This window comes from Macaca nemestrina, chromosome 20 (genome assembly GCF_043159975.1).
Source record: "Macaca nemestrina isolate mMacNem1 chromosome 20, mMacNem.hap1, whole genome shotgun sequence".
In the NCBI taxonomy this organism is placed as follows: Eukaryota; Metazoa; Chordata; class Mammalia; order Primates; family Cercopithecidae; genus Macaca; species Macaca nemestrina.
Genome location: NC_092144.1, coordinates 51,855,916 through 51,878,907, shown reverse-complemented (window position 1 = coordinate 51,878,907; position 22,992 = coordinate 51,855,916). Strand labels below are relative to the sequence as shown.

General features: G+C 44.1%; 1 protein-coding gene across 1 annotated transcript; it reads left to right on the top strand.

The window, feature by feature from the left end:
• The first annotated feature begins 3,285 nt into the window (after positions 1-3,285).
• LOC105495257 (pregnancy-specific beta-1-glycoprotein 7-like) lies at positions 3,286-14,544 on the top strand. Its single transcript, XM_011764538.3, has 6 exons — positions 3,286-3,367; positions 4,579-4,938; positions 10,585-10,863; positions 11,922-11,926; positions 13,580-13,853; positions 14,252-14,544. Exons 1-6 carry the CDS (start codon positions 3,286-3,288, stop codon positions 14,542-14,544), a joined length of 1,293 nt encoding a protein of 430 aa, XP_011762840.1.
• Positions 14,545-22,992: the final 8,448 nt, after the last annotated feature.

Sequence of the window (22,992 nt, the reverse complement as noted above, 5' to 3'; positions counted from 1 at the left end):
AATATGTCAGAAACAAAATAAAATATATGTATAATTCCATTTATATGAAACATCAAGAATAGGCAAATTCAGAGAGACAGAGCAGAGATGATCAATGTCTAGGATGGAAAATACAGGGAGTTATTATTGTTTAAAAGATACAAAGTTTCAGTTTAAAATGATAAAAATTTTCTAGGAAAAATAGTGGTGATGGTAACTGAACACTGTGTATGTGGTTAATTCCACTTGATTGCACATTTGAAAGTGGTTAAAACAGCACATTATTCACAGAACTGTGAAAAAAAAGATTTCTATTATTTAATTCACCCAGGCTAATGTGTCTGTTTTGGAAGCTGAAGTCCATGAATACATCATCCAACCCAGTGTTTTCAATGAAATGTATCAGGTTTTCAATCAAGTTAGCTGGAAACTCCTGTCCCCAGAATAACCAGAGGTCCCAAAACAAGAGCTCCAGCAGGGGTTCAACCAGCAAAGATCCCATAGGGCAGCCTCGATGTCAGGCCCTGGATGGCATGTGAGGCTATAGTTATACAACCACGGCGTGAAAGTGTAAGTGTTTTTACTACTTACAGACACTGGGGAGCACTCGGCACACCTGGAGACCACAGATACAGAGGTCAGTGAGCCCAGGCAGGGAGGAGAGAAGAGCCCGGTAAGCCGATGGCTTTAGTAAGTCCAGGTGTTATCTGACAGGTTTCCAGCAGGGAGCTTTAATGGATGTGTGTAAAGCAAGCAGCAAACACTGGGACCAGGAGATCATGCTGTGACTGAGAAGTGGTCACTTTAAATGTGAGGGCAAATATCGGATTTATCAGTTTAAAGAAAGCAGCTGGAGAGAGGGGAGCCCAGCACACCAAGCAGAAGAGATGCCTCTAAGATTTTATCTCTGGCCACCAACTAGAGCCACTTGAACCAGATATAGTATTGAAAACTGCCAGGGTGAGCAAGGCCTGCCTCTGATGTGAGGCAAATAAATTTACACCTTAAAAAATGAATGCCAAGGCAGCATGACACTATAAGCACTCATGACATCCAGGGACACCAGCAGGGTGTGGTACTGTGCCCTGGAGTCAGAATCCTGCGTTCTGGTCCCTGGGCATGAGAAAATGAAAATGACTTGTCCCTGCTCCCGTGGCATTGATCCTCCCGCCCTGCTGCTCCCTCTTCTGCTCCCAAGCCCATGTGCAGTGCTCAGCCCCAGACATCACTGTCCCAAGGGTATACACAGTGCCGCCTACTGCACACAAACACAAACCCACAGAAGGTGACAAAAATCTGCGTTTGGGACTCCCGATTGTGAAAGAGGGAGAACAGTGAACATAGAGCTACAGAGACTGGGACTCATGGGGCTGGAAGGTGATGGACCTGTAACATAACATATGTGTGACCTCGTATGAAATGTGCAGATCCTTGTGGAATAAAACACACAGCCTGGCCTGGGACTAGGGCCACCCACACTTCCCTTCCAGTCCACCAGTGGGCAGCAGAGTCCCTCCAGCCTGAGCCTTCCCAGGGGATGCCGACCTCCCTCATCTAAAACGATAGCCGAGAAGGGTCCACCCTCACCAGGGTCACCTCGGCCCAAGTCCTCAACGTCCTCTGTGCTCCCCACACGGACTCTGTCAGCTCCTCCCTGACCTGGCGGCCGCCAACCTGACACCACTCCCTCTGCCGGCAGCTCCTGCCCCACACACCTGCTCCTTCCCTGGGATCAGCTAAAAAGACATCTCCCAGGGCAGCCATGGTGCACGCGACGCCACATTGGGCGCTTTCCCCTCATTACCTCCCTCCATCCTCATCAACTCTTTCTGTCACTGCTCCCTAAATGTCCGCCCATGCTCCATCTGTCCTGTTCTCTGGGGCATCCCAGGCCAAGCCTAGTGCTGACACAGACCAGTGCCTGCCTGAGGGCCCACAGCCTCCCTGGGAATCAGTCAGGCACCCTATGACCTGTCTGCCCGCTGCCCCCCGGGGGGCTCAGAGCGCGTGTGATGGTCACACACAGGCACCATCCAGGATGTGGCCACCTATCCCCGCCTGTCCCTTGGGAAGACAGACCTCTCCAGTGTGCCTGCTGGGAGAAGGGGATATTATTGCTCTTTGCTCCCAGAACACAACTCACCCCCATGTGCCCTCTCAGGTGTGAGCAATGTCCCTCCAGACAGGCTTTCTGGCAACTGCCTGTTCCTCTTCTACAGAGAGTAGCTTGGCCAGGTCAAAACCCTCAGGACAGACCCCTGGGTATGTCAGCACATGGAGGACTGAGCCCATCACGACCACGGAGTAAGTCGGGATGAATCACTGCAGCTCTGAACCCCTGCTCTGTCCCAGGCTCCTGTTCCTGCATCTCAACGAGCCATGTTCCACAGGGTTCCTGGGTAAGTCCCCACTTCCTCCTGCACCACCATGGGGAAGGTGTGGTGTCCACAGGACAATCAGATGGTCAGAGAAGAGAGGACACCAAAGATGGTCAGGAAGAAATGAGAAACCCTGAGCCCCAGCTCAGCTACCAGACTCCAGGGAGCAATAGTGACTGAGAATGGTCCCTTTGACTATGGGACTCACAGCCCCCACTGAGCAACCAGCACAGGCCTCTCCTCCCAAGGGGCACGAGAGATTCACCCTGCACACCTCCAGGAAGGACACTTTCCTCTGGGACACCCAGGTCCTGAATATCCATCCTTGGAAGCTGCAGTCAAGCTAGACACAATTAGAGAAAGGAAGGGTTCTTGTCACCAGGCGACACACAACTCACCCACAGCACAATGGGGTGTCCCTGTGACAGGGAGCTGGTGCAGCTCCAACCTCCTGCACTGAAGGGGAGAGTCAGATGGGGATGAAAGAGGGCAAAGGACATGAATGTGCACCCCAAACCAGAGCCATTGGGACAGCAGGAGGCTGAGGCCCAGGACTGTACTTGCCCAACCTACAGGGTATGTGTGTGACTGTGTGTGTCTGTGTGCATCTCTTTTGTGTGTGCGTTTGTGTTTCTGCACATAGTGTGTATCGAGGTTTGGTGACAGAATCACTGCTGAAAAAGGCAGAGGCCTCCACAATTCCCAGGGACCTGACACACAGACAAAAGGAAAAAGAGAAGGAGGGACAAGGAGGCTGGACAGAGAGGGGAGGGGACAGAGGGGTGTCCTGGGCACAGACCCCACCCATGAGCCTGAGAAGTGCTCCTGCCCCGGGAAGAAGTTCAGCACAGAAAGAGGAAGGACAGCACAGCTGACAGCCGTGCTCAGAAAGTTTCTGGATCCCAGGATCATCTCCACAGAGGAGAACATGCAGGCAGCACAGGCCATGGGGCCCCTCTCAGCCCCTCCCTACACACTACACATCACCTGGAAGGAGCTTCTACTCACAGGTGAGGAGAGAACTTCCTGGGAGAGGACAGGAGGAGGAAGCAGGATGATTGGATGGGGTTTCCTGGACAGGATGAGGTTCTAAAAAATAAAAGAAGTCAGCACTTTCGGAGGCTGAGGTGGGTGGATCACGAGGTCAGGAGATCAAGACCAGTCTGGTCAACATAGTGAAGTCTCCTCTCTACTAAAACTACAAAAACTTAACCAGGTGTGGTGGTGTGCTCCTGTAACCCTAGCTACTCGGGAGGCTGAGGCAGGAGAATTGCATGAACCTGGGAGGCAGAGGTTGCAGTGAGCCGAAATGGCGCCACTGCATGCCAGCCTGGGCGACAGTACGAGACTCTGTCTCAAAAAGAAAAAAAAAAAAAAAATACAGGAAAGAAGGCTCTGTTGGAGCCTGGATAGGGGAATATATACCAGAGAGGGACACGGGTCAAAACAGGAAAATCACATTGCACTGGAATTGGTAAGAGGTAGGAAAATCTCAAGTGTTCTTTTTTGCTGGTTAATCATCACTGGACACCACATTTTGAAAAATGATAATAATAACTATTGTCAGATGACACTTTAAATGAAAATATAAACAGGGCATGAAACACTGTCCTCAGCAAAAAAACATCAACAATTGGAGAAAGACAAATAAAAAAACCCTGGGCAGGGAGGACCCGGGGAACTCTCACATGTACAGGAATCTACAGCCTCTCCAAGGCACTGGTGTGCAACCAAGATCAAAAGTCCCTGTCCTTATGGAACTCATGCTGTCATGGGGAGGAAGACAGACATGCAAAGAGATCTAGAATGTGAGGTCAGGTGTTGACAAGAGCTCTGAAGGGAGCAGAGCAGGGAAAGGCCAGAAAGGGAAGACCCAGGGTATCCAAAGGAAGTGTCAGGAAAGAAGTCTAAGGATGCCCTGATGCGAGCAGGACCTGAAGGCAGTGTGGAGAGAGCTGTGCAGACCCCTGGGGAAGAGGATTCCAAACAGAAAAATGCCAAGGTCGGAAGTGTTGAAGGAATGGGGGTCGTGCTGCTGACCTTGACCCAGTAGGACAGTAGGACACACACACACACTCACAAACACACACACACAAAAGGTGAATGTGTGTGTGTGTTTTCAAGGCTGATGACTGAAGAGATCCTCTCAGGATGCAGGGCCCCATCTTTTCACCCCAATACATAGGTCTCAATATTGACTGATGCTCTCTCCACCTCCTAGCATCACTTTTAATCTTCTGGAACCCGACCACCACTGCCCAAGTCACGATTGAAGCCCAGCCAGCCAAAGTTTCTGAGGGGAAGGATGTTCTTCTACTTGTCCACAATTTGCCCCAGAATCTTGCTGCCTGCATCTGGTACAAAGGGCAAATAATGGACCTCCAACATTACATTACAGCATATGTAATAGATGCTGAAACAATTATATTTGGGCCTGCATACAGTGGACGAGAAACAGTATATTCCAATGCATCCCTGCTGATCCAGAATGTCACCCAGAAGGACACAGGATCCTACACCATACAAATCATACAGCGAGGTGATAAGACTAAAGGAGTAACTGGACATTTCACCTTATATGGTGAGTGATTCCACATGATCCCTGGGTGTTGGGGGGCGGGGTCACTTCTACTTTGCACACACAGGATTGTCAGGCCTACACTGTGCCTGTGTCCCTCTCTGCATTATGTCCCATGTTTGGGTTTTGGCATTTAGTGCAGGACACACACAGTGGAGACAAACTACAACAGATCAGAATTCCTTTCCTGCCTCCAGACCCTGTAGACACTTGCTGCACAGGAAGGACAGTCTGATGGGTTGGGGGGTGCTCAGCAGGAGATCAGCCTCAGCCAAGCACCTCATGCCCTCTTCATAAATTTGACAATGAGAAAGACCCTGGAGAAGTGAGTAGGGCTTTGCCGAAGAGGACCCCTGAGATACTCTCAGAGAAGCTCAGCCCAAGAAGCCTCAACCTCAGACCCCTGTCCCTAAATCCTTACTCCAGATAAAGCTGAGGAGCTTGTGCCAGGGCTGGGTTGTGGCAGGGCTTACTGGGACCAAGGATTTACCAGCTGTCTGAGGACTGTGTCTCCTGGAGCTGCTCACCAGCCAGGGCTCAGCCCTCAGAGCCTCATCTAGGCAAGGACAGAGCTTTCTTCACCTCACACTCAGAGTGGAGAGGACAGAAAGGCAAGCTTTGTAGGCCATCAGCCAACTGCCTTGCAAGGCTTAGGACACTCCATAGAAACTCTAATGTCCCCAGAAGCAGAAACAGAAGAGAGAAAATGTACCTGGCAGCAGCTTGTCCACAGGGATCTGACCTAAAGGTGCTCTCTCATGGAAGTGAATAATAATAAATGCTGTTTGTGTGAACACCTCCACTGTGCCAAGCATTAGGTCACGTGACTGTGAAGAATTTACAATTTATTCACAGATAGCATGAAAAGCCACAGTCCATTTGCCATTTAGCTTATTTGACTGAGAGAAAACTGAGGCACAGGAAGGCACAGTCACTAAACCAGTCACACAAACACAAAAGGCAGATCAGGGTCACATGAGGTCTGTCTGCAGCCACAGGCCCATCCTCTCCTCCACCAGAAGTGAGGGCTTATTGGGTTCCAAGGACCCCATAGTCATTTATTGGCTCAAATCCTCTCTTAGGCATCCAAACCTCAGAGGAGAGAGAGCAAATGCTCAGCTGATTAGTCTGCACTTCAGAACTAAATTACCTGCCTCAACTGTCAGAGTCAGTGCAAAAAAATGTCCAGGCCTCCACCTAAGATCTTAACTCCTATCACTGAACCTGAAATCCTATGTTTCCCAAAGTGTCCATGTCACTGGCATGACAGGATAAAGGAGAGGACCTTGTTTTCTTTCACCACTCACACCCCGCACCAGCACAGGCCCAGTGAGAGACACACACTCAGGAGCTCTCGCATAACAAATGAAGGAATTGAATGAAGGAATTAATGATCCATAACCTCTTTAGAGGCTGAATCTTGGATGCAGAATCCTAGGAAGTTCTAGCCACACCTGTCCCTTGTCCTTCAGAGGCTGACAGCCATGTTTCATCCCCCCACTACCTCTTGCCCCTAAAGCCACCCCACTTCATGTGTAACTCTGAAGCTCTTTGGCCACTGGAGGATTTTCAGGGCTCCCTGGTCCTGGACTGTGGAACTGGGGGTACCTGGTCCTTGGGGTCTCTGAAGTCACTGTAGCCCCCGCTGTTCTCTGCCAGGCTGTCTCTGTCTCTCTCTGCTTCTCTGTGTCCCTCATCTTCCTCCCACTTCATTCTACCTGGCAAGCCCTGTCCTGCACAGCTTCTTTCTCCACCCCTAGGCCTTCCCCAGACACTCCCTCTAGCTAGGCTGACTGTTCTGTTCCCTTCCTGCTAACACTGTGGTCTGGCCCACCTCCCAGGAAATGGGAAAGGCACAGAAATCACCTGGAACTGCCACTCCTGCCAGGCTTCATCTCCAGCCAATGTCCCCAGGTCACTAAGCAAATGAGCTTCCACTGTATCCCCATCCAGGGCTCTGTCCCTTTGTGAAGCTGATCTGTGGACAAGACTGTGGGACAGGGAAAGGCAGCTCCTCCATCCACTCTTATAATTCCCAGACAAGTTTTTCTGGCCTCCTGCACAAACAAAACCAATTGATCCCGATGGTGATTTGCAGTAAAGAAAGATTTTAATGACTCCAAGTCTGCCAAACAGGAGGACAGAGGTTTATTATTACTCAAATCAGCCTCCCTAGTGGATCAGGGGTTAGAGATTTTCAAGGATAGTTTCAGGGGCACAGGACTAAAAAATGGATACTGCTGATTGTTTGGGGATGGAATCATGGGGGCGGAGGGAAATGATCTGTTTGTGCTTGAATCCGCCTCTAGGTGGGGACCACGTGACTGGCTGAACCATTAGTCATGGGTATGGATGAGGTCAGCCGGTTGCCAGAATGCAAAGAATGAGAAACATCTCAAAAGACCAATCTCAGGTTCTACAATAGTGATGTTATCTATAGGAGCAATTAGTTACAAATTTTGTAAACTCTGGCCAAATGACATTTGAGGAGTAAGGGATTATAGAAACTGTGCCTACATTTTAGCAGAATTCAGTTTCCTCCTGTAATCTTACTCTCATGGTCTTTCACCAGTTTTACAAAGGCAATCCCTGGGCAAAAGAAGGGTATTAGTGTTATGGAGGAACTATTATCATTCTTGCTTCAAAGTTAAACCATAAACTAAATTCCTCTCATGGTTAGCCTGGCCTATGTCCAGGAATGAGTGAGGACAGCCAGCCTGAGACTAGATGCCAGATGGAGTCAGCCATGCTAGTTTGCTGTCACTATTGTAATCTTTGCACTGACTCACCAGGGTGTCAAAGGCTGGACAGGTCTACAGTCTCCAAAGCCCACGGGCTGATTTCACCCATTTCACTCGTGACTCCATCCTCAACCTACCATGGAGCTCACATTCTCCAGTCACTTCCTAGAGACTTCTGGTTTCCTGTCATGCATATAACAAGCTTGAAATTTGTCACTCGGCTCTAACAGTAAGTAAAAAGCTGAAAAACCTCAAAAGTCAACAACTCATTAAAATCCCTCAGAGATGGCCAGTCACAGTGGCTCACGCCTGTAATCCCAGCACTTTGGGAGGTTGAGGTGGGTGGATCACGAGGTCAGGAGATTGAGACCATCCTGGCTAACATGGTGAAACCCTGTCTCTACTAAAAATACAAACAAATTAGCTGGGCATGGTGGTGGGCACCTATAGTCCCAGCTACTCGGGAGACTGAGGAAGGAGAATGGTGTGAACCTGGGAGGCATAGCTTGTTTGAGCCACGATCGTGCCACTGCACTCCAGTCTGGACAACAGAGCGAGACTCTGTCTCAGAAAAAAAAAAAAAAGGGGGCTGTTAGAGAAATGAAGAATGCTTTTGATGCTTACTGGTAGACTGTACACAGCTGAGGAAAGAATCCCTGGCTTGAGGATGTGTGAATAAAAACTGCCAAAACTGAAACAGGAAACTTCAAAAAAGAGGGGGAAAGAAAGTGGAACAACATATTCAACTTCATATTTAATACTTCGTATTGACAATAGCAATTTTTAAATGTTGTAGTTGTGGGACAACTACCAAGGCTGTAACATACACGTAATGGGAATACTGGTGGTGTCGGGGACCTGTTGCAGGTGGCCAGGTGGGTGCTACCTGATGGTTTTATTGCCTGTGCCACATACGATTGTTTCCTCCTGATGGTGCCATTTTCATAAGTTGGGGTTCTTCGTGTGGGGGACACATGAGCCATTGGCGTCTCACTTAGACTCTTCCTAATTCACACAAACTTAACCTCCAGTTGTATTTCCTGAGTTAAGAGAAAATGAAGAAAGCATTTCACATACCTGTTTTGGGCTCCTCCCCATTTTTCCTAACTCTGCACAGAAATTAGAAACAGGGAGTTCTTTCTATATTTACTAACATAACACATCCCTTCTTTTAATTCGGCATCATTCCTCCCTTTATGTAATTGACACACTGGCCAGTTCTGTCCTTTTGATGGGACTCTCTCTACTTAAGGAGTTGCTAATTTCAAATCACCTTTGGCATCTTTCTTTGAGCATAATGTGATCCTGCTGGAATTCACGGCACACCTAAACCTTAATTGGGCATCAAGAGAAATACTACCAGCAATTGATCTTAGATGTTTGGACCATCCATAACAATTTCCACTTACGACAACATTTTAATGTTTCCTCCAAATTTTGTTTTGTTTTGTTACTAGAGTCAGAACATAACTTGAGGTCTAAACTCCTGACAACTTTTTATGGGAAAATTACAGTATTACAAATTGAGCATCCCAAATCCAGAAATCCAAAATCAGAAATGCTCCAAAATCCAACACTTCTGACCATTGATGTGATGCTAAAAAGAAGTGCTCACTGGAGCATTTTGGATTTTAAATTTTTCATATGTGGGATGCTAACCCAGTACATCTACGGCATTTATTCCAAAATTTAAAAAAAAAAAAAAAGTTAGAACTCCAAAACACCTGGTTTTAAGCTTTTTGCATAAGGAACACTTTATCTGTATGAACTGCAGGCATGAAGCTGCACAGGAGATCTCTAGATCCTTCTCATCCTGCATAACGGAAACCACACACCCAGGGAACAATGCCCTATTCCCCCGACCCCAGCTCCTGGAAACTACTATTCTACTCTCTGATTCACTCTGGAATCCACTGAGATGAGGTACATCGAGTAGTCAAACTCATAGAATCAGAGAGTAGAATGTCTAATGACAGAAAGTTTCTGCAAGACTTCTTCCCAAATATTGGTCTAATAGCCACCAAACATATGTGGTGCATGAGGGCCAGACTTCCATCATCAGTTCATGTTTGTCCTTTCCACCAGTCAGTTCTGCATTTGCAAACATCCACATGTATTTCTAGAAAGATCCACATGGTCCTCACCTGCCCTCTACAGGGGGAAGGGAACATCATGGACCCAGAACAGGGAACATGGTCTTGATCCAAGCTATCAGCTCTTGCCTGTCCCCTTCACTCTTTGTAGGTCATTCCTTGGACTCTGCTCTATCTTTAGAGGTCACTGGCTAAAGTCAGTCACTATGAGACAGCTGGGAAAACTGCCCCACCTTGCGGTTCCACTGCCTGATGACTGAACTGACCTCCAGGCTTGACTCTGGTCTCCCCAGTGTTATTTCTGCTGAAGTACCCAGTCCCAGGCCAGACTTCCCAGTACCCAAAGGGTTTAAGGACAATGGGAAGTTCCATCATCCATCTATAGGATGTCCTTGGAAAGGGAAGCTGCAGAGAAAACATACCTTGGGGGACAAAGTAAGACTGAAACTAAGAAGATTCCAGCACTGCCGGCTCCAGGTGAGGACCACAGGGTGGGTCAGGCAGGCAGTTGGAGAGGGAGGGACTCAGAGAGGCAACAGGGTCTGTGACTACTGGTCCCATGTCTTTCCATGACCTAATACTGCTGCTCAATTCACACTTGAGAAAGTCTGTGCTTCTCCCACATAAAGCAGGCAGCCTCACAATCTCTGAGCCCTCAGATTGCCATGTGTCTCTCTTGTAACACACACTCCTGTGATGGGCTTTTAAGGACTTGGGTGAGCTGAGAGGTGGGAAATGCCAACTCTGATTGAAAAATGTCTTTGGAGGAATCAAAGGTGCCACACAGGGCAATCTTCTCTCTGTCATCTGCACAGTGGAGACTCCCAAGCCCTCCATTTCCAGCAGCAACTTAAACCCCAGGGAGGCCATGGAGACTGTGATCTTATCCTGTGATCCTGACACTCAGGATGTAAGCTACCTGTGGTGGATAAACGGTCAGAGCCTCCCTATCAGTCACAAGTTGCAGCTGTCCAAAACCAACAGGACCCTCATTATATTTGGTGTCACAAAGGATACTGCAGGACCCTATGAATGTGAAATGAAGAACCCAGTGAGTTCCAGCCGCAGTGACCCAGTCACCCTGAATCTCCTGCATGAGTATTTTCTGTTCCTCTGTGAGCCAGGCTGCCATCCGAAATACACTTGGCCAGAGGCCAGGCCTCTCAGTCCCTCTCAGGTCCAAGTACAGAGACCTTTACCCCTGGACATCAAAGCTGGCCATGACTACTAAGAGTAGGCTTAGGCTTGATCAACAATGGGAGAGAAGAGGCTGCTCCTGTTATGGGAGATTCAGGGTCCACAGCTTATGATGGGAGAAACAGGGGAATGTCTCAGGCTCCAGATCAGTGAACCCAGCAGGGATTTGACTGGGACTTCAGTGTTGTGACTTAGCTCACAGGGTCACTGTGGCCCTTCCACAGACCAGGATTTACCCTTTCCACTGACAATATCACCTGTGACTTTATTCTCTTTGCTCCAGATGGCCTGGATGCCCCCACCTTTTCTTATTCATACACCTATTAATATACAGGGGAACTCCCCAAGCTCTCCTGCCTCACAGACTCTCACCCACTGGCACAGCATTCTTGGCTGATTGATGGGAAGTTCCAGCAATCAGCACAAGTGTTCTTCATCTCCCAAATCACTAAAACATATACAGGGGTCTATGTCTGTTTCATCCATAACTCAGCCACTGGTGGAACAAATCTCATAATCAAGAGGATCATAATCCATGGTAAGTGGATCCCTGGAGCATTGGCAATATGTTTTCCAGTGAAGTCTATCTGGCTATCAGGGAAGAGCCACCTGCCCTCTGCAAAGGGAGAGGGAAAATAAAAAACCCAGGACAGGGAACATATTTCTGCTCCAAAACCACCAGCTTTTGCCTGTCCCCTTCACCCTTCTAGATCATTCTTTAGACTACACACTAACAATGAACAATCTGAAAGGAAATTAAGAAAAGAATTTCAATTAACATTAACATCAAAAGGAATAAAATATTTTGGAATAAGTTAAACGCAAAAGGTCAAAGGGTTATACCCTGAAAACTCCAAAACATTACTGAAAGAAACTAAAGATGACATCAATATATGGAAAGACATTTCATTCTCATGGATTGGAAGAATCAATATTGTTAGGAAGACAATATTACCCAAAGTGAGTTCCAGATTCAAAGCAACCCCTACCAGAATTCCAGTAACATTTTTTGCAGAATTACAAAAATCTGTCCTAAACCTGACCTGACAGGTTCGCATTAATGACTGCCACAACAGAGACACAGAAAAATATGCAACCATGAAAAGGTGGAAAGTTTTGATTACATAGAAAATAGCAAACAGCCTTTCTCATATCCCAAAGCCCTCAAAAATATACGAGTGCAGCATGGCCAGTATGGAATTGATCAAAAACTAATCACCAAGCTAGAAATGTGGTGACAGAAAAAAAAACATCAAGAATGTATTTGGCCTATCACCTCCCACTTTTGCATACTAATCTGATGCTGAAAAGAAATGCTCACTGGAACATTTTAGATTTTGAATCTTTCAGATTTGGGATGCTAAACCAGGAAGTATATGACAAATATTTCAGAATCAAAAAATGTCAGAAATCCAAAACACTTTTTGTCCTAAGTCTTGTGCATAAGAAATACTCAATCTGTGTGAACTGTAGGCATCAAACTGTACAGCAGATCTCTAGAACCTCCACATCTGGCATAACAGAAACTGCACACCCATGAACAACTTCTGATTTTCCCCACTCCCAGTTCCTGACAACAAGCAGTCTCTTCTCAGATTCACTTTGGAATCCACTTCCATGAGGTCCCTAGAGTAGTCAAACAAATGGAATCGGAGAGTAGAGTGTCCAATGAAAGAAAATGTTTGCAAAAGTTCTCCCTAAATTTGTCTCATATCTATCAAACACACATGGTCCACGAGGACCAGATTTCCAGAAGTACATTCCCACCCTTTCCACCAGTCAGTTCTGCATTTGCAAATCTCCACATATATTTCTGGACAGGTCCACATAGACCTCACCTGCCCTCTGCAGAAGGAGAGGAAACTTACAGAACCCAGAACAGGGAACATGGTTCTACTCCAAAGCCACCAGCTCTTGCCTGTCCCCTTCACTCTTTCTAGATCATTCCCTGCACTCTGCTCTATCTTTGGAGGTCACTGGCTCAAGTAAGTCACCATGAAACACCAGCAAAAACACTGCCCCACCTTGTGCCTCCACTGCCAGATGACTGAACTGACCTCCAGGCTTGACTCTGGTCTCCCCTGTCTTATTTCTGCTGAAACATCCAGTCTCAGGCCAGGCTGCTCAGTATCTTCAGGGTTTCAGGACAATGGGAAGTCCCATTATTGCTCATCTGTAGAATGTCCTTGGAAATGGAAGCTGCAGAGAAATCACATCTAAAGGGGGAAAGTAGGATGGAATTTGGAAGGGGCATAGGAGTTGCACATTCCAGGTAAGGAACCCAAGGTGAGCCAGTCAATCAGCTGATTAGAGAGGGACTGGGAGGGGTACCAGGGGCTGTGACTCCCACTCACATGTCTGTCCATGACCCAACACTGTTCCTCAATTCACACTTGAGAAAGTCTGTGCTTCCCTAAGACAGAGCACGCAGCCTCACAGTCTTTGAGCACTTAGATCATCATGCATGCCTTGTAACACACGCACCAGCTATTGACTTTCAAGGACTTGGGTGGGCTGAGAGGTGGGAGATGCCAACTCTGATTGAAGGATGTCTGTAGAAGAATCAAAGGTGCCACACAGGACAATCTTCTCTCTGTTACCCACACAGTGGAGCTGCCCAAGCCGTACATCACCAGCAACAACTTCAACCCCATGGAGAATAAGAATGTTGTAGCCTTAACATGTGAACCTAAGACTCAGAACTACACCTACGTTTGGTGGGTAAACGGTCAGAGCCTCCCGGTCACTCCCAGGCTAAAGCAACCTGGTGAAAACAGGATCCTCATTCTAGCCAATGTCACAAGAAATGACACAGGATCCTACGAATGTGAAATACAGGATCGAGTTGGTAGCATTCGCAGTGACCCAGTCACCCTGGATGTCCTCTGTGAGTATATTTGGGTCATCTGTGGGCCAGGCCACCAGCTTAAATCCAAATGACCAGAAGCCAGGCATCTCAGTCTCTCTCAGGTCCAAGTACAGACAGTTATTTCTGGACACCCGAGCAGGCCATGACTCCCTGCCCTGGGGAAACCTGGGTAGGCACAGCCTTAACCAAGAATATAAGGGGAGGGGATGCTCTTGTCATGGGAGACTTGGGGTCTACAGCTTGTGATGGGAGAAACAGGTGAATACCTCAGGCCTTGGCTCAGTGAACACAGAAGGGGTTTGGCTCGGCCTTGAGGGTGTGTCTTGGCTCAGAGGGACACTCTGTCCCTTTAAGAGACCAGGAGCATCCCCTTCCCTCGGACTACATCACCTGTGTCTTTATTCTCTTTACTCCAGATGGTCCAGACGTCCCCAGGATTATCCCTCCATTCACCCATTACCATTCAGGAGAAAACCTCTACTTGTCCTGCTTCGCGGACTCTAACCCACCGGCAGAGTATACTTGGACGATTAATACGAAGTTTCTTCAATCAGGACAAAAGCTCTCTATCCCCCATATTACTACAAAGCATAGCGGGCTCTATGGTTGCTCTGCTCGTAACTCAGCCACTGGCAGGGAACGTTCCATACTCACAAGGATCAAAGTCTCTCGTAAGTGGATCCTTGCATCATTGGCAATAGGGTTTTAGGTGGAGTCTATCTGGTTTTCAGAGAAGAGTCAGGAAAACATTTTAATTCCCAGCCTGTGTCCCATGGGCAGAAGCAAATCCTAAATTCTCCTCCTGAACCCTCCCAATTTGTCTCTACAGACCCTCTTCTCTTTCTTTTTCTGTTTTCTCATGGCTGACCTTGTGTCCAGCCTGAGAAAAGTAGGGAGGGGGCTTTGAGCCCTATGTGGTGGAAGAGGCTTCACAGAGGGACAAGGAGAGTCTTCAAGATCAAATTGCTTTTCGCTGTCACCAACACATCCATTTCTGCCACATCTTTGATTTCTTTTACCTACTCCATGAGCTACAAGGAACATCTGAGGCTTTGAAACAAGCTCACATTTTTCCCCCAAATGAGAGGAGGAAGCCCCTTGGATGAGAGAGGGGCAGCTCAGACTGCTGCCTGCTCTGCTCCGGGCTTCTCCGGTGACTGGCCCTGCCTGACTCCACCTGGGGTGGGACAAGCAAGTGTGGAGAAAGAGCCCTGGTGGCCTGTCCTGAATTCAGCTAAATCGAGCTGCCAGTTGAAGTGAAGCCTAGTCTGCAGGGAAATAAGAACAGAGGGAGCCTCCGGGCAGACTCTTGAACTGTGTCCTGGCTCTGAAGTCACCGGCTGTATGAGGCTGTGGGCATAGCACATGGGACACAGCACAGAGGACAGTGAGTGATGCACACTTGGAGAAATAGTGAGATTCACCTCTTGGGCTCTGCATGACAGGAAAGGGGCAATGCCAAAAAGTGTGTATTTATAGAGTGTAAGACTACCAGGACACTTTATATATATATCTAATATAAGACTTATCATTAACTAAGTGTGCAATTTAGTGTTGTGTAACCATCACACTATCCATTTCCAGAACTTTTTCCTTTTACCATATTAAACCTCTGGATCCAAAAAACAGTAACTCTCACTCCTCCCCCTAACCCTTAGCACCCACCATTCTACTTTCTGTCTCTATGTAACTAGCTATTCTATCTTTTATAAATGGAATTATATAATAATTATCCTTTTGTGTCTGGCTTACTTCAGTTAGCATAATGTCTTCAAGTTTCATCCTTTTTGCACGATGTATTGGAATTTTATTCCTTGTAAGGTTGAATAGCATTTTAATGTATTTAGATACACTTCATTTGCCTACCCACTTATCTTTCAATGGACAATGGACTTTTCCGTTGCTTCCATTTTTTGGCTATTGTGAGTAATGCTTCTCTGACCATCAATGTGCAAATACTTGTTCAAATTTCCTTCCATTCTATAGGCAGTATGTCCAGAAGTGGAATTGCTGGATCGAATGGTAATTTATTGTATAATTTTTTGAGAAATAGCCATACCACTTTTTACAGTGGCTATAACATTTCCCATTCCCATCAGCAATGCACTAGAGCTCCAATTTTTCCATCTATTTGAAAACACTTGTTTTGTGTTCCTGTCGTTATTGTTTATCAAAGCCATCCTAAAGTGTGTGAGGTGGTGTCACATTGTGGTTTCGATTTGTATATCTCTAAGTATTCGTGACACTGAGGAACTCTGCATGGGCTTATTGGATATTTGTATATCTTCCTTGAAGAAAACTCTATTTTAATCCTTTGTTCATTTTTTAATTGGGTTTTTGGATGTTTGCTGTTGTTGACTTGTAGTTTTTCATGTATTTTGGAAATTAATTTCTTATCATACTTAAAATTTGCAAATATTTTTCTCATTTCATGGGTTGCCTTTTTACTTTCTTGATAATGCTCTTTGATATATAAAAGGATTTGATTTTTATGAAATCCAATTTATCCATTTTATTTATTGCCTATGCTTTAAATAAAATTTACAACCAAGAAACCATTGTGAAATCCAATATCATGAAGCTTTTCTCCTATGTTTTCTTCTAAGAGTTGTATAGCTTTTACTTTTAAATTAGATCTTTGATCTATTGTGGGTTAATTTTTGTATATAGTGTTAGGTAAAGGTTCCACTCATTCTTGCCCTTGGATATCCAGCTTGCCCAATATCATTTCATCAGAACACTGTCCTTTCCCCATTGAATGATCTTGGCACACTCGATGAAAATCATTTTGCCATATATGCAGGTCTTTCTTTCTGGGTTCTTTGTTCTATTTCACTAATTTCTATGTCCTCCTTTATTCCAATACCACACTGTATTGGTTACTTGGGCTTTGTAGTAAATGCTGAAATCAGGAAGTGTGAGTCCTCCAGCCTCATTCTTCCTCTTCAAAGTTGTTTGTCTATTTAGAGTCATGAAATTCAATATAAATTTTAGGACAGATTTTTCCTTTTCTGCAATAATGTCACTGAGATTCTGATAGGAATTGTATTGAATCTGCAACTCACTTTTGGTAGCATTGTCTTCCTAACAATATTGAGTCTTCTAATTCATGAAAACAAAATGTTTTTCAATTTATTGCTGTCATCATTAAGCAATATTTTATGGATTTCAGGTATAATCATTTCACCTCTTTGGTTAAACTTATTCCTAAATATTTTATCTTTTTGATATTAATACAAATTAAATTTTTTTTCTTAATTTCCCTTCAGATTGTTCATGGTTAGTGTATTGAAATACGACTGATGTTTGAATATTGATTTTGTATTGTGCAACATTACTGAATTCATTTATTAATTCTAATAGGTTTATTGCATCTTTAGGATTTTCTACATATAAGTTCAAGTTATCTGTGAACAGAAATAATTTTACTCCCTTCTTCCAGTTTGAATGTCTTTTTTTAAATTCTTGCCTAATTTTTCTGACTAGACCTTTCAATACTACATTGAATAGACATGTCAAAAGCAGCATCCTTGTCTTGTTCCTGCTCATATAGGGAAAGCATTCAGTCTTTCTCCGTTGAGTATGATGTTAGCATTGGGTTTTTCACATATTGTCTTTATGTTGAGGTGGTTTCCTTCCATTCTTAGTTGGAATGTTTTTATTATGAAAAAATATTGAATTTCATCAAATACTTTTATTGATTCAATCTTATTACTGATTACAGCTCTGGGCCAGCCCAGGCTGAAATACAGTGGTGTGATTATGGTTCCCTGCAGCCTCAACCTCCTGGGCTCAAGCAATTCTCCTTCTTCAGTCTCCCAAGATACGAGGACTACAGATGCATGCCAATATGACCAGCTAAATGGTTTTTACATTTTTTTTGTAGAGAGAGGGTCTCCCCGGGTTACATGCCGGTCCAAACACCTGGCCTCAAGAAATCCTCCCACTGTGACCTCCCAAAGTGCTAGGATTAAAATATGACCCACCACGCTCAGACTCCATTTTCATTTCTGATTTTAGCAATTTTAATCTTCTCTCTTTTTTTCTTAGTCAGTCTAGTTAATGGTCATCAATTTTATTGATTTTATTTTGAAGAATCAACTTTTGGTTTCAATAATTTCCTCTATCTTTTTCCATTCTCCATTTTATTTTTATCCACTCTAATCCTTATTGTTTCCTTCATTCACAGTGTTGGGTTTACTTTGTTCTTCTTTCATATCCTGAAGTATGAGACAGCTTGCTTCATACCATTCTTTTAAAGGTTTAATGTAGTCAATGAAACAAGATGCCACACGCAGAGGAACCAATGTCAGCTGCTATATTACTACCATCATCATTAGCCTTGAGGTCAAATAGTCCTAGAATCAAATCTCAGATCCACTTATTACTAGCCATATGACACCAGGAAAGATTTTACACTACTCTAAGCTTCTATCTTTTCATAAGCAAGACGGAAATAATGTCTACCTGACAGGGTTATTGTGTGAATTAAATGACGTACAGATATTTAGCACAGGCCCTGGTACACAGGAAGTGCACCTCAACAGTACCTAACTATTTCCATATATATATAGAAAAAGAGGCAACACATAAAACACTAGGACATGGTTACTGACTACTTGTGGAAGAGAAAGGAAAAAAGCTAAGTGCAAAGAATCAACCCTGGTATGTTAGTTTTTACTAACTGAAATGCATCCAGGATGGGATTAGACATATAAGATAATTTATCAGGGAAGACACCTCTGAGGGAATGTGGGGAAGGCATGAAGGTAGTATGGGAGAACCCACAGACCCCTATGCAAAGCTGACTTCTGTGAAAAAGAAAGAGAAAGAAGCTTTAGGTATCAATGCAGTTCTAAGAGACTTTTTGCAAGGATGATCAGGAATCCTCCAACCAGTCACCCACTAGAGTTAAAGAGAGCCTCAGAGAACTAGGCTTGCTTTCATGCCCTTGCTGGGAACCTGTGAGAAGGAATCTTTCTGTGCAAAGGAGGTGGTGAATTTGAAATGCACTGACCTGGGCCTTCTGTCAATCAGGTCCCTGCCACGGAGACCTGGCAGGGTCTCATTCATGGCTGCCACAACAGAGACACTGAGAAAAAGATGCAACCATGAAAAGGTGGAAAGGTGGAAAGTTCTAATGACATAGAAAATAGCAATCAGCCTTTTTCACATCTGAAAGCTTTCTGAAATATCTGAGTGCAGTAGAGAATTGACAGAGGTCTGATCACCAACCTAGAAACATGGTGAGAAGGGAAAAAAAACTGCAAGAATATAATCATCTCCCATTAAATTTCCAACAGAAATAATGCATTCCTTGAAGAAACAATTATAGAGTACCTCATGTTACATGCTTGTTCCTGAGGCTCCCCCCTGTAAAATAATATCACCTCCATTCCTTTTCTTTTCTTTCCATGACAGCTCCTTCAGTAACAGGGCGTATTTCTGGCCTTAATCCGATATAGCAGCCGTGATGTCATTTCTGTATTTCAGGAAGACTGGCAGGTATGATGGCCTTTTCTCCTGTCCTGTTTCCTGCAAGATTGACTGCCATGCTTGGGAGAGGGAAAAGACTTATTGGCCTGTATCTGGGACTGGATCTCCTCCTTCTTCCACTAAACTCCTGCTTCTCAGCACTAATTTCTGCAGTTCCCTTTCTCCCTGGCCTTTATGCTCCCTGTACCCCACTGTCTTTAAGACATAATTATCTCCAGCCTCTGCTCATTTGTTTCTCAGATTCAAATGAGAAACACAATTTCACATTGTGAAACCCTCTTCATTACTTTTAACATCTCTCAATAGTGTAATTCTCTCCATTCCCATAAAGCTCAACCACTTCTCAAAGTGTTTCTTGACTTCTTGTCTCCAGACTTTGAAACCTTCCTTGCATATGACTGTATCATTACTTTTCTAAAATCTAGTTAATTCATTTAATCAAGAATCCCCAGGGGTCTACTCTAGCCTATGTGGTAAGTTCACATTTTTTCTATTTACTATTCATTCTCACTTCCTTTACATCTGCTTCCTAGTATAATTCCTCCATCATAATCAGAACTGTCTTCCTACACATCCCTGCCCCTTCACCCACAAAGACATAAAATTCTTAGTTCCAATGCTATGTCTAAAAACAGGGTGAACTCCCCTCCACCATCTGCACTACAGACTTAACCACACCCTTCATCACAAGCAACCTCTGACCTCGTGGAGAACGAAGACCTTAGCATTAGCCTGTGAACCTGAGACTCAGGACACAACCTATGTGTGGTTGACAGCTTTTCCTGATGACCAATTCACATGCTCAAAAAAGATACAGAAATGAAGAAGGAAAGGTCCCTACCCCAGGGAACATAAAGCCTAAGACAGGAAATGAGACCTGAAAATAATCTTGATACCAAAATAGAAAAAAAGTGAAGGCCACAAGAAATCAGAGAAATCTGATGGGAAATATAGCTACACATTGGAATAATGGAAAACGTTTTTAAAAGTGGATGCTGAAGCCCCACTCATGAGTTCCAGTTTAAAGGTCTGGAGAGGGATCCAGGCACTGGTAATTTTTAAGTCTTCCCTGACACTACAAACATGTAACGAGGATGAAGAATTCTTGTTGTAATAGGTAGAACTTAAAACTAAATCAATTATTTTCAGCTAGAAGTACTGCAATTTCCTAAGGACCTTTTTCAACATAGGTAAGACTATACTTTTTTGGCCCTAATTATTAATGGGCTACACCAAGAACTCAGTGATCCAGTTGGGAAACAGAAGCTCAATGGAAAAGCCACCTTATTTGATATGTCAAAATATATATAAAGCATTTTCAAATGAGGGATAAGTGATGCTAAACCTTCTCTAAATAATATTTATGGGAATGTTAATAATATGAGTATTCTAGGCTGGGCGTGGTGGCTCACGCCTATAATCCCAGCACTTTGGGAGACCGAGGTGGGCAGATCATGAGGTCAGGAGATCGAGATCATCCTGGCTAATACGGTGAAACCCGTCTCTACTAAAAACACAAAAACAAAATTAGCCAGGCGTGGGTGGAGCTTGCAGTGAGACAAGATGGTGCCACTGCTCTCCAGCCTGGGCGACAGAGTAAGATCTGTCTCAAAAATAAAATAAAATAAATAAAATAAAATAGTGTTCTAAAAACTATATGAAATTTCTGGAAGTTGAGTATGTTATCAGTCGTAGTGTCATATGCCACAGAAGTAACTAGATTTCTATGTGAGCTGTGTCTTTACCATAATAAACCTAATAAAAGTATCATTAGATTTTTAACCATAGTCATTTTAAATCTTTGTCGTTCCCAGGCAGTTGCTTTCGTTCTTCCTCGAAGTATTTACAATCAGCTACAGTCCAAAATTGCTTTTTTTTCAAGGAGATATATGGAAAAGACTCTGACAACGACTCTTGAATACAAGTTTCTGATAACTTCAAGATCATATCACTGGACTCTCTGAGAACTTTCAAAATTTTAATGAACAGGATGCTACCTTCATGAAATTCAAGACAAAGAAGAAAAAAAACTCAAATTTATTGGACTAAATAATCAAAAGGATAATATTTTCACAATTTTTTATTTGAAAATGTGCTGATTCCTTGAATGTTTCATTCTCCAGATATATGAACTTTCTCTTTTAAGCTATTTATACTTTACAGCAATTTGGTAAAGTATACTTTTGTAAACAAAAATTGAAACATTTGCTTTGGCTCCCTATCTGAGTGTCCCAGAACTGGGAAATTATTCATGAGTATACATATGCATATGGTAATAAAGTTATTTGCACAAATTCAGTAAGAATCTACCCTCTTTATAACATGACACATTTAAAACATTGGTTATATTACCAAGGCTTTGACTGGGATGTTGTATTTGAGAATATACATAGAATAAACCCATAGGGAATGCAGGCAAAGTCTAAAGTTGGCCTTGGTTTGGCTTCCTAGTTTCAAGAGGTTTTTGAAAGTTTAATCTGAGAGTCTTATAAAACTTCTAGCAAAGCAAAGTTTAAAAGGATCCTCTATGGTCCATTGCTACTCTTGCTTCACTTAGGTAAAAAATCTAGGCAAGTTTGGTGAGACTCAACTTATTTTGCAAACAAATTCATCCTACTGCAATTATCTTTGGAAAAAATAGAGACTCCTATATAGAGAAAAATTATGTTGAAAAGAAAAACTGTAGTACACCTGTAACCAGACTGAACCACTGTTCATTATCTTTGAGTATTTATAATCCACTGGTAGACTAGACTGGACCCTGAATTCTTTTGGTTCTTCCAATTCAATTTTCTCCAATGAAATCATTAAAAACAAGAACAGCTCCGTTGCTGAAGCCATATAAGCTGGAGGTGGACAACTCAATGTAAATTTCATGGGAAAACCCTCATGTCCGAGGTGTGGGCCACTCAGAGCTCACCAAATGTTCAACACTATAACTTAGAGACAACTAAACTGCAAACCACAAAAACAAGTTGATGACCTTACACTGTGGACAGCTTTTCTCAAGATGTCAGAACAAGACTATCTATCATGATGAGACTCTTACCTCTCTTAATTTCTCCTTGCTTATGCCTGTCTCCTTTGCTTCCCAGAATAATGCTGTACTTAGGATTTCACAAGAAGTAGCTTCTGAGAGTAAGTTAACAGTGTCAGACACATCACATCAACCACACTTTTTTTTTTTTTTAAGATGGAGTTTCTCACTTGTTGCCCATGCTGGAGTGCAATGGCACAATCTTGGCTCATCACAACCTCTGCCTCCGGTGTTCAAGTGATTCTCTTGCTTCAGCCTCCCTGGTAGCTGGGATTATAGGCATGCACCACCACACCTGGCTAATATTGTATTTTTAGTAGAGACGGGGTTTCTCCACGTTGGACAGGCTGGTCTTGAACTCCCAACCTCAGCACGCCTTGGCTTCCCAAGGTGCTGGGATTACAGGCATGAGCCACTGCACCTGGCCCACACATTTTTACATAACAAGAGATCCTTTAGTCCACCCAAAAGCTGACGTTAGCTACATCTTTAACACAACTTTTTCCTCAAATATAAGAGTTTTTTTTAGGCTTCCACTTCTATACTTGCCTATTCTTCTCACGCCCTGTTTTAATTTAACATAGACATGCAATGCTAGAAAATAGAATTGCTCTCTACCAGCTT

Bases quoted from the DNA above. Each gene is read 5' to 3' on its own strand.
- LOC105495257 (XM_011764538.3), top strand. From the start codon at position 3,286: ATGCAGGCAGCACAGGCCATGGGGCCCCTCTCAGCCCCTCCCTACACA. The intron at 3,368-4,578 runs GTGAGGAGAGAA...TCCACCTCCTAG, and splicing joins GAAGGAGCTTCTACTCACAG to CATCACTTTTAATCTTCTGG. The intron at 13,854-14,251 runs GTGAGTATATTT...TCTTTACTCCAG, and splicing joins AGTCACCCTGGATGTCCTCT to ATGGTCCAGACGTCCCCAGG.